At 40.9% G+C, this 15,000-nt stretch overlaps 1 protein-coding gene across 2 annotated transcripts in view; it reads left to right on the forward strand.

Moving 5' to 3' along the window:
• The window catches only part of LOC138007876 (N-acetylated-alpha-linked acidic dipeptidase 2-like), a 24,419-nt gene that overhangs the window by 1,419 nt on the left and 8,000 nt on the right, over nucleotides 1–15,000 (forward strand). For both annotated transcript variants that reach the window (XM_068854981.1, XM_068854982.1), the window contains exons 2-7: nucleotides 2,183–2,465; nucleotides 5,117–5,239; nucleotides 5,808–5,997; nucleotides 6,305–6,401; nucleotides 7,973–8,062; nucleotides 12,443–12,528. In XM_068854981.1, the coding sequence (XP_068711082.1) occupies nucleotides 2,183–2,465; nucleotides 5,117–5,239; nucleotides 5,808–5,997; nucleotides 6,305–6,401; nucleotides 7,973–8,062; nucleotides 12,443–12,528 (869 nt within the window). The remainder of the gene's footprint in view (nucleotides 1–2,182; nucleotides 2,466–5,116; nucleotides 5,240–5,807; nucleotides 5,998–6,304; nucleotides 6,402–7,972; nucleotides 8,063–12,442; nucleotides 12,529–15,000) is intronic.

Raw genomic sequence — 15,000 nt, forward strand, 5'->3', positions numbered from 1 at the left:
TTGTAACTTGTAATGTTATAAACAAGGAAGGAGAAATAAAAATTAATCAATCAATCAATCGAGAGAGATTAAGCGACAATCGGCATACCATAGAAACAGGTCACTTAAAGCCTAATCTGCGAGACAAATGTTGAAAAAGGAAATGAAATCCGTCTTTTTAGGTTCATCAGCTATGGTATTGCTGTGAATGATTGACTGCAACGCCTATAGTTAATTAAAAAGGTTCTCAGAGACCCTGCCCTGCCCCCCTACCAATATGGAGTCAGAAACTGTGAAGAAGTCTATTTTCATATAATATTTTTCCCTTTCTCTGCTTTCCCCTGATTTTCATTGCTTTGTAACTTGTAATGTTATAAACAAGGAAGGAGAAATAAAAATTAATAAATCAATCAATCGAGAGAGATTAAGCGACAATAGGCATACCATAGAAAGAGGTCACTTTAGCCTAATTTGCGAGACAACTGTTGAAAAAGGAAGTGAAATCCGTCCTTTTAGATCTCGAATATAGAGTTCATCAGCTATGGTATTGTTGTGAAGGATTGACTGCAACGCCTATAGTTAATTAAAAAGGTTCTTAGAGACATGCCACACGATTTATTATATTTCTAAGATTATCTCAATTAGATCTTAAGGAATTCAATTTAATTGTCGGTAAGTATTTTGATCTGACTCCTCTCTCGTGCATGACGAGGAATTCATGAGTGAGCAATTGTAAAATTCAAGAGAAAATCTTGTAAAAATACAATACTAATTGCGCACGCTTTTTGAGCCCTGTACCATGAGAAAGTATCTATTTTATCTATCATGTGATCAGCTCTGAGTCCCGTCTCTCGAAACTCCCGAAACTTTGCAGGTGTCATAGTTCCCTAGAGGAGTTTGACTGAGTCATCAATTTTTCACGATCATTTTGCGTTTAGTTATCTTGAAAACACACTAAAATGCCAGCTTTTTAAAACAAGCGGATGTCATTTTCTTGGAAGTTCCGAAACTTTTCGGGCCTTTTTCGGATGTCATAATTCCCTCAGCACTTAAGGACTGAGAAATTTTAAGTCATCAAACTTCACAATCATTTAAGCTTTTTGTTTTCTTGAAATCTAGTCAAAAAAGACCAGCTTATCAAAATGCCGGAGCGGGTCATCATCATCATCATCATCGTATTTCCCGCTGGGCACATGTCTGGCCTTGGGGCGCTCCTGGTGGGGTTAGATTTACATCCACCAGTCGCATCAGATCTGTTTTTGTCATCATAGCTCTTCTCACTTGAGCCCTGTCCACACCTAGAAGTTTTTCCATTTTTTTCCATACTTTGTCTTGCGTCCTTGTTTCAAACAATAATTGTTTCTGCATCGCCCTAGTCTACAGATGTGTCCCGGATATTTGATATGGTGACGTTGGCAAAAGGTGCCGATGGGAAGTGTGTTAGTTATCTCCCTCAATTTATCGTTCGAGATCCTGTACCTCCAGTCTACCTCTTTATCAGTTGTTGTTTGCTTTTCCTTGTTTGTAGGTGTATTTATGCGTTGGTACCTACCCTTCACCATTTTCCTCAAAAAACCATTCCAAATCACCTCGATTGTATCGAGCTCCTTCCGGCTCTGTTAGTGAACATGCTTCCTTTAGAACTTCTTGACGTGCTACTCTAACTACGAAGTCCATGTAGATATTGAAAAGGACAGGAGACGCCAATGCACCTTGACGGCATCCTACAAGTGTGTCAAACAGATGCTTACTTCCTTTCACATATGACTTCGTGCCAGTATACAGTGCGCGTAGTATGGATACGAGAAGCGGGGACTTCAGTATGATCTCTAGACATTTGAACAAGGCATCTCTTGGTATCCAATCGTAGGCAGCTTTTAAGTCCACAAATGCTATATACATTGGTTCTTTTACTCTCCTTGTGTTCTCGAGTAGTTGACGTAGTTATATATATGGCGTCAGTAGTCGACCTGTTTGCTCGGGTGGCAGTTTCGTCAATGCCTTTTCGGGCCCGAAATCATTTCGGGCGAGAAACGGATCTGTCTTTCCCAGAGCGAGGGGCTTTCGTTCAAAACGCTAATTAACTTTTCAATCTCCCTAGGGTTGTCACTTTAGTTTTGTCAGCTAAGCTCCACCGACGCAGTGCCACATCTTCTTTAGAAACTAAGAAAAATATTCAGGGAATTCCAAACACTTCTTGCAGGTACTTTACTGAAGTCCCTCACTTCCCCGGATCTCAAGAGAATGTCGATTTAGCAAAGTACATACAAAGCAAATGGAAAGAGTATGGATTCACCAGCTCTACATTGAAGAAATACATCGTCATGCTTTCACGGCCCACTAAGCCTGGTTTTGTAGCCATGTATGATGGATCCAATCAAGAGATATACCGCTCTGCAGCGCAAGAAACCTTTCTTGTTCCTTCGGAGAACAACAGCAACGTGGTCACACCTTTTAACGCCTACGCACCATCAGGAAGCGTCAGGGTGAGTGATATATACGTTGATAGAAGCCCATCATGACCCAGAAGTGTCGATCTCCTCAATTTGGTTTACAGGGGACAAGTTACATAATCGGGCCCGAAGACCAAACTAAAAATGGACACAAAACTATTCGGGCCGGAAAATACTTATTCACTACTTGCGCAATCCCATAATACACCTCTATTACCCCTCAAACTTTTTGCATAACCATTGTTTGCAATTTCTCCTGGGACATGAAAATGTCCCAAGAGAAGTCGAAAACAATGCCTATGCAGATTTTTGGGAGGTAAAAGAGGTGTATTTGTGTGCAAGTAGTGAATATGCCTTTTTTTCGTAAGGAATAAGATGACGCATTAAAAAAGACACTTTCACATGATTTTTTAACACGCTTGAAAGCTGATCAGAGGGCTTTTTCGTGAGAAAAATCGAGATATTATTCCTTTTTTTTCCGTTTCTCCCTTTTAATTTTTTTTTTGCCTAGAGCGATCCATTCATTCCGTTCGAGTTATAAATTATTTTCACTCAAGCGTGTGCGTCATTCGTAGGGTACTAGTTAGAGTGAAGGTGATATACACATCTGCTGAGAATGGTTGTAAATGTTAAATGTAAATGCTTTGTTTATAGTGGAAATGAGCTTAGCTATCAAGGTAGTTTATAATCCAAACTCAACAGCAACAGCTGGCAGGAGGCAACCAGTTTACAAAGCGTGGTAGAGTTGAATGCAGGACAACTGGAGACAAATCCAAACCAGATTTGAACCCGGGGCAAAAAAATGCAAACCCAACACCCTAACCAAATCCTTCGACAACCACAGCCCGAATTTGGACACCGCTTCTAGGAGGTAGTTGAAGACCTGCGTTGATAAATCTGGCGGCACGGTGTTGACTTGGTAAATAAAATAATGTAATTAACAATGGCCGTTTTTATACTAGAGACGCATAATTCGTCTGGGACGAACTTTGGCAAACATTTTTTCTGCGGCTGTTAAATTCGTCTAGTATAAAGACGGCCACAAGACGCATTATGCGTCTGGACGAAGAATTTATTTTAGTGCGTCTTCGAAGACGCACTAAACTGGAAAGTTCGTCCAGACGCATTATGCGTCTAGTGCCCGTCTTTATACTTGACGAAATTAACAGACGCAGAAAAAATGTTCGCCCAAGTTCGTCCAAGACGAATTATGCGTCTCATATAGTTCGTCCCGTCTTTACACTAGACGGATAACATGAGAGACGCATAATTCGTCTGGACGGATTATGCGTCTCTAGTATAAAAACGGCCAATTATTCGCCAAAGGCGAAGTGATTGTCGGTGAATATTCACCGAGACGAAGTCGTGGTGAATATTCACCGATAATCACTGAGCCTGAGGCGAGTGATTGTTTAGTATAAATACACAGGTGGTTATTTCAAAAAAGAGAAAAAAAAAACATTTCAACGCGAATTCATCTTCACTTACAGTGGCAAAACGACTACTGGCAGCCATTTTGTCCGTCGAGGTGATTATAGGCTGATAATCCGAGATAGCGAGCCAATGAGAGTGTGCGATTTTGTATTTATACTAATGACTGATATTGTCAATTTCATTTTCTTTCGTTTAGACCATGACAGTGGTTTTCGGGCCCGATTGCAGTTTTACAGTTAATCGTTAACTGTATTTAAATTTGTAAATCTTTACATGTATCTATCAATTTTATCTTTTTAATCTTAATTTTATTGATCAATTTTAATTAAGTGTCCCCAATTAGCTCTTAGCTAAGAGCTAAATAGTTATAGACACTTGAATAAAGTTTATGTATGTATGTATGTATGTATTGTATAACTTGTCCCCTGGTGCCCACTCGCCGCCTCTTAAGAATTCCGGGTTACGGGTCCTAAAATGAATTGCATGCATGCCGACCAATCATTTAACACACAGGAAATAAGAAAACAAGACGTACGAATGAAAATGTATGTGTTTTGTCCAAAAGCGTGATCATTGGCGTTTATTCCACAATATTGGGTAGTTTTGGTAATGCTGACGGATTCATTTACCGCACATATCACACACGATCTTATGGCGATTTACCATCCATCCTCTTTGGTGAGATCGAATGTCAGCCTGTATAGATGGTTTTCAATCACGTGATGAGACGGCCATGTTTGTGTACAAAACAATAGCAAATTATGGCTCATATTTTGCATTATAATAGAGTCAAATTTTTTTCTTTTTTCTCTATTGTTCTGTACACAAGCATAGCTGCTGTGACGTCAGTTGAAAACCATCTATAGGAGCTTCTGGCAGCCAATATCACTCCATACCCACCACCCAACCCACGGATGAATGTGAAAGGCGGACTGACCACAACTTCGGGGGTCTCCTCTACTCTTTAAAAACAGTGTGGTTCTTTTGATGTCCCACAGTGGTGATTGATCGGAAGGGCTGTAAGACAGGGCCTACGGTTTATAGTCCTTATCCGAGAAGACGTGAAAGTCGAACCATTTGCAAATGAAATTACAAAGGCAGCACTTTCTGCTGAGCTATTTTTAAGAGCTTGAGTCTTGGTCCGTCCGGGCTTTGAACCCGCGATCTCCCGAACGAATTAAAGCCATACCGGTTTTCAGTTTTCACTTTTGAGTTTCCAAACCATGATTGCCGGTATTTGTATCTTACAGGGAAAACTTGTTTACGCCAATTATGGCAGGGATGAAGACTTTGATGCTCTAATACGCATTGGGGTGAACGTCTCTGGAAAAATCGTTATCATGAGATACGGGAAAGTTGGCCGGGCTACCAAGGTTTGTATTGACAAGACAAAAGGCCGACTACAGTCGAAGGTATCCCGAAGGCTCCATTTCCAATAGCTTCTACCGTATTTACGGCAGGGGAGGGCGCAACGCCTATCCCCTCTCAATTGATCGGCCTCAAATGCATGGAAAGCTGAGTGAACTTTGGAGTGCATGTGCACTGACGATTTGAACCCGGAACGCCGAAAAGGAAAGAAAAGGAGTTTATTTAAGTGTCTGGTCGTTCTAGTTGAGAAAAACGTCTCGGTGCAGAGTAGAGAACCAACAAGCTCAACCCACATATGACGCCGAGTCTGGGAATCGAACCCGGGCAACATTGGTGGGAAGCGAGTGCTCTCACCACTGCGCTATTCCTGCAGCCCGGGAATGCGGTCCGCAAGTGATATCCACTACCGCACGCGTCCTCTATATAAACGAAGTATAGGATGTATACAAACACTTTTTCGGTGATATTCAAAGAAAAAATGGAAAATGAAGTTAGTTTGGATCACAACGACAAGTTTTCTTTCAAGAAAGCTGCCGGATTTTTTTCTGACAGATATCTTTTTCTTTCTCTCAGAGCAAAAGAGCTCACAAGTTAGGAGCCATTGGTGCGATATACTACATGGATCCCCAAGAGTATGCTAAGGAAGGCGTTGATAAGGTGTACCCAAAATACAATTGGATGCCCAGCACTGGCGTGCAACGCGGTAACATCAAATCAACCCCCATTCGAGGAGATCCGCAAACTCCTGGCTATCCCTCCGTCGGTAGGAATCTTACTAATGCCTTTTACTGTTGCTTAAGTTCCCAACCACCTTAAAAAAATCAACATTAGCAGCAATTTATTTCAATTGTGAGTTTCCTTCGCCTGCGTAGGAAGCGTTCATTTTTTGCCTTCCGGCCGCGCAAAAAGTTGGAGCGAAAAGAAAGATTGGATGTGCCAGTGTTTTCGCCCCAACTTTTGCGCGGTCGGAAGGCGGAAAATCTTCGCTGGTACGGGAACGCCTGGAGAATGGAGAATACATTAACGTCGTTTACTGGAACTCACTCTAATATTAATCTTGCCTGTTTTAGAGGGGATGTACCGCTTACCGAAAGAAGAGGCCGAGAAATTGCTTCCCCAGATCCCAGTGCACCCCATTGGCTACAAAGATGCTTATCCACTTCTGAAGTAAGCATTTAAAGTAACAGGAGTTGTTGTTTGAAAGTACCGTTTGTGATTTACTCTCAGTTCGCTAACACGGTTGCTACAGCAATGAAGAAAAAGGATAACATGTTTAAAATGCGCAAATACTCGCCGAAATAGACGAGAAGTTAGCAACGAAAAGACAAAAAATGTTCAACGAAATAGCACACTTGCAACTTGCAGACGTTATTTGATTTATAGGACGGGACAGTTATGAAAATATTTAACTGATTAGAGTGTAATTTCTACCCCATATGAACCATGTGAGCGTTAGCCCTACTAATGGAAATGGACCCACACAAGGACAGAAAAACTCTGACCAGGGGCCCGTTTCTCGAAAGTCCCGAAACTGTACGGGCCATTTTCGGGTGTCACAATTCCCTTTGTATCTCAAGAACGGAGAGGATTTAAGTTGTCAAACTTTACGGACATGTTTCTTTTAGTTAGCTTGAAAACATGTTAAAAGATCGGCCTTCCAAAATAAGCGGTTGGCAGTTTCAGTGGCTTTTCGGACCCGAAAAGTTTTCGGGACTTTCGAGAAACGGGCCCTATTGTGGGAAATGAAAAGATGGTTGACAGATAACGAAATTTATTACTAACAGTGATAAAACAAAGGTAACAGGAATAATTTAGATAACTTATATACGAAAAAACGAAAAACTAAACATCGCTGGTCTAAAACCAGGTCACATTCCATACGGGTCAAGACTAATTTTATCCCTGGCCAAACGAAACGCAAGTCATCGCAAGTCGATGCAAGCTTTGTTACTTGCGCTGACTTGCATACCGTTTGACCACTCACTTGCATTCACTTGCGAAGGCTTGCGACGACTTGCGTTTGATTTGAACATGTTCAAATTTTGGACGCAAGTCCGCCCAACTTGCGTCTCGTTTGGCCACTCACCGCAAGTGGATGCAAGTTTTCGCAAGTCATTCGAACTTTTTTGGAAACCTTTTAGCCAATCTGATGCCGCTGTTTGAGCAGGAATCTCAAACTATTTCGCGCCTTTCGCGCTTTCCCTTTTGACAAGATGGCTTCTGTCACGGAGCAAAATTCGGAAAACTTAAGCCCCGAAGAGCTAAAAGAAAATAAGGATAGGGAGCTAAAAAAACATAAGAAAAAGGAAAACCATAACAGGAGACCCAGTAGCGGTGCAAGTATAAGCAGCAGCTACAGTGAAAGTAGCAGCTCTTCCGAGTCTGAGCCTAGGAAAAAGAAAAAAAAACAAAAATTCTGCTACTTTTGCAAAGGACTTGCGGTCAACTTGCGTCGCGTTTGGCCACCCTATCGCAAGTGAACGCAAGTCTTCGCAAGTGAGAACTTGCGTCGACTTGCAATGACTTGCGTTTCGTTTGGCCATGGCTTAAAAGTTCCTATTCACTCAGTTTTGCAACAATTTCCTCGTAGAACTGAAACAACGTTTTTCTGGAGTGAGTATAAAATAGGGCTAGGAGACATGTACACTGACCTGTCACCCATGACTTGTGTTTTAGACCAGCCGCTAGCCCTTTGGAACAGTTCATCCATACTGACGTATCCTCTTTGTTATGTACAGGACTCTAGTTGGCAAGCTTCCGTCTAATGCATCCTTTCAAGGCCGTTTGAACTTCTCGTATGGAGTAAAGATGGCGGATGATGATTCGAGGTAAAATAGAATGGTTACAATCGCTAATCCTACCTCACCGACCATTTTTTCGGATTAGTTACTAGAGTATAAATACCTCTTACCAACCACGTCTTACGGCCACTCTTCAAGGTGCCGGCCGCATTTTTTTTTTTTTTCACCTTTTTTTTAATTCAGAAATTTAAAGTGCCACTACGATGAAAATTTTGCATGTCCTTTTTTCTTTAGATTTTGAAAATAGACGTACTAAATAGGTATCATGCTAATTTTTATCTCGAAATTCCCACGGAAAGTATGATTATTGTAACATTTTTATGGTTTTCGCTGTCCGCCATTACTCGAACGGCAAATGACCATGAGCGAGGAAAAGGGTTGGTTCTAGCTGGATCGCCTGGGGTCTGACGTCATATGCGCAACGCTAATTTCCCATGCCGTCTATGAGATGTGAGAGCTCGCGAGTTGCTTTTTGCTGATATTATATACATTACTCCTTGATCGACTTGTTCGCTTTGTCAAACGCCCACGAAGCGATGCGCGTATGACGTCACGAGCCAAGTCTTGCGTGAAGACCGCTTACAAAATAATCGCAGGCTTCTCCAACGCCGTCCGAGTAATGGTGGACAGATTTTTAGCGGGTTTTGGCTGGCTATTTCCCGACTTATCTCGCTTCTATCGTTCCAAATTTAAATGCATTGTGTTATTTTGAACATATTGACTTAATTGACTTTGAAAAAATTCGAAAAGAAAACCAAAAATTTTCGTCATAGTGGCACTTTAAAGAAAACGACAAAACTTTTGAGATTACAAGACATGTTTCGACAGAAACTTCTGTCATCTTCAGTTGATTAATGTACAAAGCGTTAAGTTGAATTTAAAAGTAGGAAAAAGTGCTAATTATGCCAGTAACAAGGGAATGTACATAAAATGTGACAATGTGAGAATTAAAAGGATAGTTTTAGATTTACGTGATGCAATTGTTGATTAAGAGAACTAATGCTATCCTTTTAATTCTTACATTGTCACGTTTTATGTACATTCTGTTGTTACTGGCATAATTAGCACTTTTTCCTACTCATAAATTCAACTGAAGATCTGTCGAAACATGTCTTGTAGTCTCAAAAGTTTTGTCGTTTTCTTTAAATTTCTGACTTGCCTGCTGATATCAAGATCCTTTCAATTCATGGTCCGAAAGCAAACACCCCATTTTGAGGTTCAGTTACTTTTGAACAACGTTTACATGCCACACCCATCAATGGATTTGTGTTCTTTTTCTTGGAGGAGGGTCACTGAACCCTTATAGTTTTTGACAGCGGATGCGGGCCGGAAATTTGTAGCCTGTGTACAGCCGCCCACTCTCCGCAAAAAAAAGTCAGAGAGGAGCGTCTGTGATTTACCATCGTGTTCAATATCACGTGATTTTTCCTGGAATGTATGGAAAATGATTTTATTGGTTATTACCCATCCATCATTACATCATTGAAACAACGAGTTTTGATTGGCTGTTATTTTTATTTCCCACATGAACACCGTGAGAGCCACCGTGACAAATTTTACGATGAGTTCGTGTGTACTTTGCACACGGTAAAAAAATACGAATAACAATCTTTTTGATGGTCAAAGAGGTTTTTCTTTTAAAGTACGAGCGGAATTGTTATCTATGGAGTGTAAAGTGGAAATTGATTCTACGTACATTTGTAGGAATTCTTGTTAGCGCTAAAGAAACGAAAGCGCTCCTGACGAATCTTCACGAGGTTAATATAGCACTATTCAATTGTCCATTCGAAAACGTCTCCCGCTATCCCTTACCAAGCAATGTAATCCCAACGCCTTGCTCGGATCAGCTTAGCCATTTTCAAGAACAATCTAATATATAGATTTAGCCAAGCCCAAAAGCGTAGCTCCCTGGTTATTTATCCTTACTGCCTGTAGGGTTACTTTGTGAAAATAAAAGGTTTCGAATTGTCCGCGTTTTGATGTTACCGGTCGCTGCTTTAATAATGAAATCATTTTATTTGCTTTCTTCTATAGAAAAATTCATTGCCTAACCAGTGAATTCAACGGTAAATTTTACGCTTAAAACCGATATCGCATGAATCAGGAAGTGATGAGTGCGAAATCGGTTTTTCCAGTGAAATTTACTTTGCAGTTCACCAGTTTGGCAATATTTTTTTCTTGAACCGAATGAGTTTTAAAAGAAAAAAAAGCACTCCCTCAGCGACCGTATGAAAAAGGTAAAAAACCATTTCAGAGTCAACTGCCAATAGCCAGCGAATCTGGAATCATGCTAAAATTAGAAGCCATAAAAACAACTTTGTCTGTTCAAGGTGAAAGAAAAGTTTTACTGATGTACTTTGCACTTTATCTCTGGAAACAATATCATTCACATTTTGATGTATTTCATGGAAACACGCCAGGTTGGCTTGGTACAAGAATCGGCAAACTACGGCAATGCAACCAAGAAAGGATGAACTTCAAACACGATCTGCTCCAACACTTAAATAACGTTTGGGTGCTTTAAACAAACTTCTGGAAACACAACCTAGTGAGATTTCCCCCTAATTTTACGAGAACTCATTGCGAATACGTGTTTATAACATAAGGGCAAAATTCTTGTCACTGTCGAGGCACAACGAAAACCAGTTGGGCAAACGGATTAATAAAGCACTTCTTCGCTCGCATTTTAGTGGAAAACAAACAAACAAACAAATCAACATTTTCTTTATGTCCAAAAGAGTACAGATTGTTATTTAATTCATCGTTATTTAATTCTAGTTGACAGTAAAAATTCGATTTTCATTCCTGAACAAAGGAAGAACCGATTAAACCACCTTTTAAAAATACGCATCCGTAAAAATAACAAACGGTTTCGTGCCCAAGGAAAGAATTTGGGGGGTAAATATGAGCTATTACTGGTATTCTGTTTTGTCGCTGTCGTTCTCTTTCGCTTAGTCCTTTTTTTTCTGTTCTAGACATAGGTCCTCCAGGCACCATGTAACCTTATCAGAGCTTCTAAAGATATGCCAAAAATTGCAATACGGAGAAAAAAGTAGCTCTAAGCAAATTAAAAATAAACACTCAGCTTTAAGTTTACATCCCGCCGAAGCTTGACTTGAAAAAATGCGTAGCCACCAGTGTGGACCACAGATATCATGATACGTCAGAAACTGGATTGAAACCAGCGAAAAATGCAGAAAGAAAGCATCTTCCAAACCGTTTTCCACCTGAACACGAAAAGCGTTAACTGTGTAAGAACTTTCGTTGATATATAGTGTGGCCGTGTAGCCGCGTCGCCGCGTCGAGCAACAGAAAGCGCGCGAAAAATGAAGCCTCGCTTATGTTCAGGTGAGTTAACCTGGGCTGTGCCTGCAATCCAATCGAAAACCAGTATCTCGTCAGCGGTCAACTTCAAAAATAACAGCTGACCTCGGTGAACTCTAAGCTTGAGCCCGTGATATGGTCACGTGATACTGGTCAGCGGATGCCTTGTTTTGACAGGTGTCAATTAATCAAAAGCTGGATGTCCGCTATCAAAGATGTATGCTGTAAACTAGCATGATACTGGTTACATTGGCATACATGGAGGGATGGACGGACGGACGGACGTACGTTCGTATGTACGGACGATTGAAGACGTCATGGCTAAACCGCAACCTTTTGAGAGCTTAGACCTAATTAGTGTAATTCAGAGCTAAAAAATGGCATCGACCGTTTCAAATGGCAACGACCGTTCTGAGAAATGGCAACGACCGTTTACGAAAGGGAAATAGGCGTCGCCGTTTCTTAAATTCCCTAATGATATTCGTCATCACAGTGGTCAAAATGTTGTCGACTCCCGAGGCGGTGCCGAGTGAGTCCACAACAAATTTTAACCACTGTGATGACGAATATCGTTGTCAATAAGAGTACAGACAACGCTTAACCACAATATTCAACACCAAAGTTTTTATTTCAGAGCGTGACCAAAATCATGCCACGAAGAAAGAGCGAGCGTTGTCTATAACTTTCTCACAATATGATTGGTTTATTTCCCAAAATAGGCGTTCCTGATTGGCTATTACATTGCGTGACAAATTGACGCGAGCATGACGCGTACAGCATTGTCTTGACTCTTATCGACAACGGAAAATTAGCCAATCAGATTACAAGATTACAAGCAATCGTGGTTTAAAAAAAAAACAATTGTTGTTGGCTCGCACCTTTCTCTTTCTTCGTTCGGGCCTCCCTTATGATATAGTTCAATGAAGCCAAGAGACAAGTGGAGTGTCCAACTTGATTTGGGTTGATACACGCTTTTGTGCCAACTCCTCAATAACTTGTTTTTAATTTTTAAAGAAAAGCCAATTCTTAATCGCTTGTTTTTCTGTAGTTATTTGTTTCTCTACTTTGTTAACTGTATTTCAGGGAGATCCTTTTGAACGTTTCCAACGAAAATTATTTGGCAGATGTGTACAATGTCGTGGGTGTCATCAAAGGATCTACTCATCCTGGTAGGTAAAAAAGCATTGGAAATTATGGTTAACTTTTCAACCACCGGAAGTATTACTTTTATTCGTGTAGACTTTTTCTAGAACTAGTTTACTTTAACTACCATTACATTAATCGACTACTGCCTTCCATGTCAGTAGTAAATCAACAGAAGGCAGCAGGAACTCTGTTTGAGATTTAGAGCAGCTTGACATAAGGCTGACACTCCCTTCTTCCCAGTGAACATAAATGCAGATCAGCAACTTCCAATATGATAACAAAAAATACTTTGCGCTATACAGGTGTCATTAACACCAAGTACTACTGTACTCGCGTTCAGTTCTGTGCAAAACTTGGACCAATAGGGTCGACCAATGGTGCTTTTGATCCTGGAAAAGTTTTTGTAAGCACGTAATATCAATTGCCATGAGAGTGATTTTTAATTGGGTGTCGAAGGTAAATCATCTTTTGTTTTCGGGTTCGACTACCTTGAAGTTTGGCTTCAACTTGAAATCTCTTGCAACTTTCTCGGCGATCAGAGGAAAAGGAAAAAGCAATTATTGTAACTTGCACGAGCTTTTCCGTGCTCTTACAGCATCATTTGCATACCCTTGTTTGATAATTATTACCTTATGCAGTTTAAGGTGTTATGCGCCAGTGGGAAGGATGGGAAATTAATTGCTTGGCAACGGGTTAAAGACAACTCTAAAATCAGAGTCCCAACAACCTCTTTAACACCGGTCGGATGCTCAATGGGACTCTGATTTTTCAGTTGTCCTTTCACCCGTCGCCAAGCAACTTGTTTCCTGTTGCCGTATTTCGTTGCCTGTTTCTTTCGTGATTTGCCAAAGTAATTCCTTCTGGTTTGGTTTTACTAAAAGTGGCTCTTCATGATCATTTGAGAAGCAGAGGTGGCGCAGTGGTGGCCTGGGTTCGATTACTATGGTTTCCCCTCTCCTCACTCATCGCTATTATCACTAGTAGTAATCTCGGATTATTGGATTGCGTTCGACAGTCGCTTTGCAATCACTCAAGTCAGAAAGGAGGCATGTAGCAATGTCAATAATGAAAATTAAAAACAGGAAGCAATAGCACAGGTTACTCACTATTTCTTGATTTAATAAGATGAGTTAATTTAGCTGAAGCGGGTTAAAACGTGGCAAGATTGCGTCAGGTTTTTCCTGCAAACGTGGCTGGTTTCTGGCTTGAACAAATCACGGCTACAGTCCACTGACAAATCATCTCCTCTCAAACTGTCAGATCTTAAAGGATTTATAGTGGTTCAAAGTCTGCAAAATTCCCATACATTTACTGTACAGTAATTTAACCCGTGTTTGGCCCCCAACCAATATGGCGTCAGAAACCGTGAAAAGGTCCGTTAGGAACTTGGATTTATTTTATTTAATACAGTTAATTTCATCTTATAATATTGAAATGTAATTAGTGAATTAGATTTTTTTTCTTATTTCTATATTTCATTGTTCGGAGATTAGCACTATGATGTTATATACAATGAAATCCGAATGAAAATAAAGTTATCTATGTATGTATATAACAAACAAATATGGTTTCAAGGGTGGTTTCCGCTAGCGACGGAATCGGAGTCGCAGTCATAAGAGCACTTGTGATCTAGTGAAAACCAAAAATTGGAGTCGTTAGCGGAGTCGGAATCGGAGTCGGAAGAATCACAACGGTTCTATTTTCTTCCCATTCCGCTTACGACTCCGTCGCTTACGATTCAGTGAAAACAAGATTGTCAGAGTCGGAAGAAGAAGCGGAAGAACAAACCAATCACAATATACGATCCCAGGCTCTTCGATTACTGTCTGCCGCCATAAACAAACATAGCGGGCTGTGGACGAGAAGGATTGTGGATACTGTAAGACTTTTCCCCGTTTTGCAATTTTTTTAAAAGTAAGAATATAAAAAAGAACACTTGGCAGGAGGCCGCCAAACAAGCTGGGCTTAAACCAGGTATGTGATGAAAAAAAAAAAACAGTAGTATATACGAGACTAATTTTAGAAAGGTGTTTTTTCTGGACCCGCGCGACGCCGCGAAAGTGGCGGAGCGGGTAAAGTAAGTGACCTAAGTCACTGCTTACGAGCCAGAAGGCCCATCAGGCCGGCGCTTATCTCCGGTTTCCGTAGCATGAAGCGACTAGGAGTATTTTTACTCCCCCCTGGATGGGATGCTAGTCCATCGCAGGGTTACCCCCAACATTTCGCCGGTACCCATTTATACACCTGGGTGGAGAGAGGCACCGTGAGAGTAAAGTGTCTTGTCCAAGAACACAACACAATGTACCCGGCCAGGGCCCGAACCCGGACCACTCGATCCGGAGTCGAGCACGTACACTGACCGTGATGAGGCCACCGCATATACTACTAAACCAGTAAGTCTTGCAAAATGAGGAGAAGAAGGAGCCAAAGAAGACAATTCTGCTCTACGTCCGCCATGTTTTTATTTCGCCTGTTTTGGCACCAAAATTTCATCC

Source organism: Montipora foliosa, chromosome 6 (genome assembly GCF_036669935.1).
Source record: "Montipora foliosa isolate CH-2021 chromosome 6, ASM3666993v2, whole genome shotgun sequence".
NCBI classification, from domain to species: Eukaryota; Metazoa; Cnidaria; class Anthozoa; order Scleractinia; family Acroporidae; genus Montipora; species Montipora foliosa.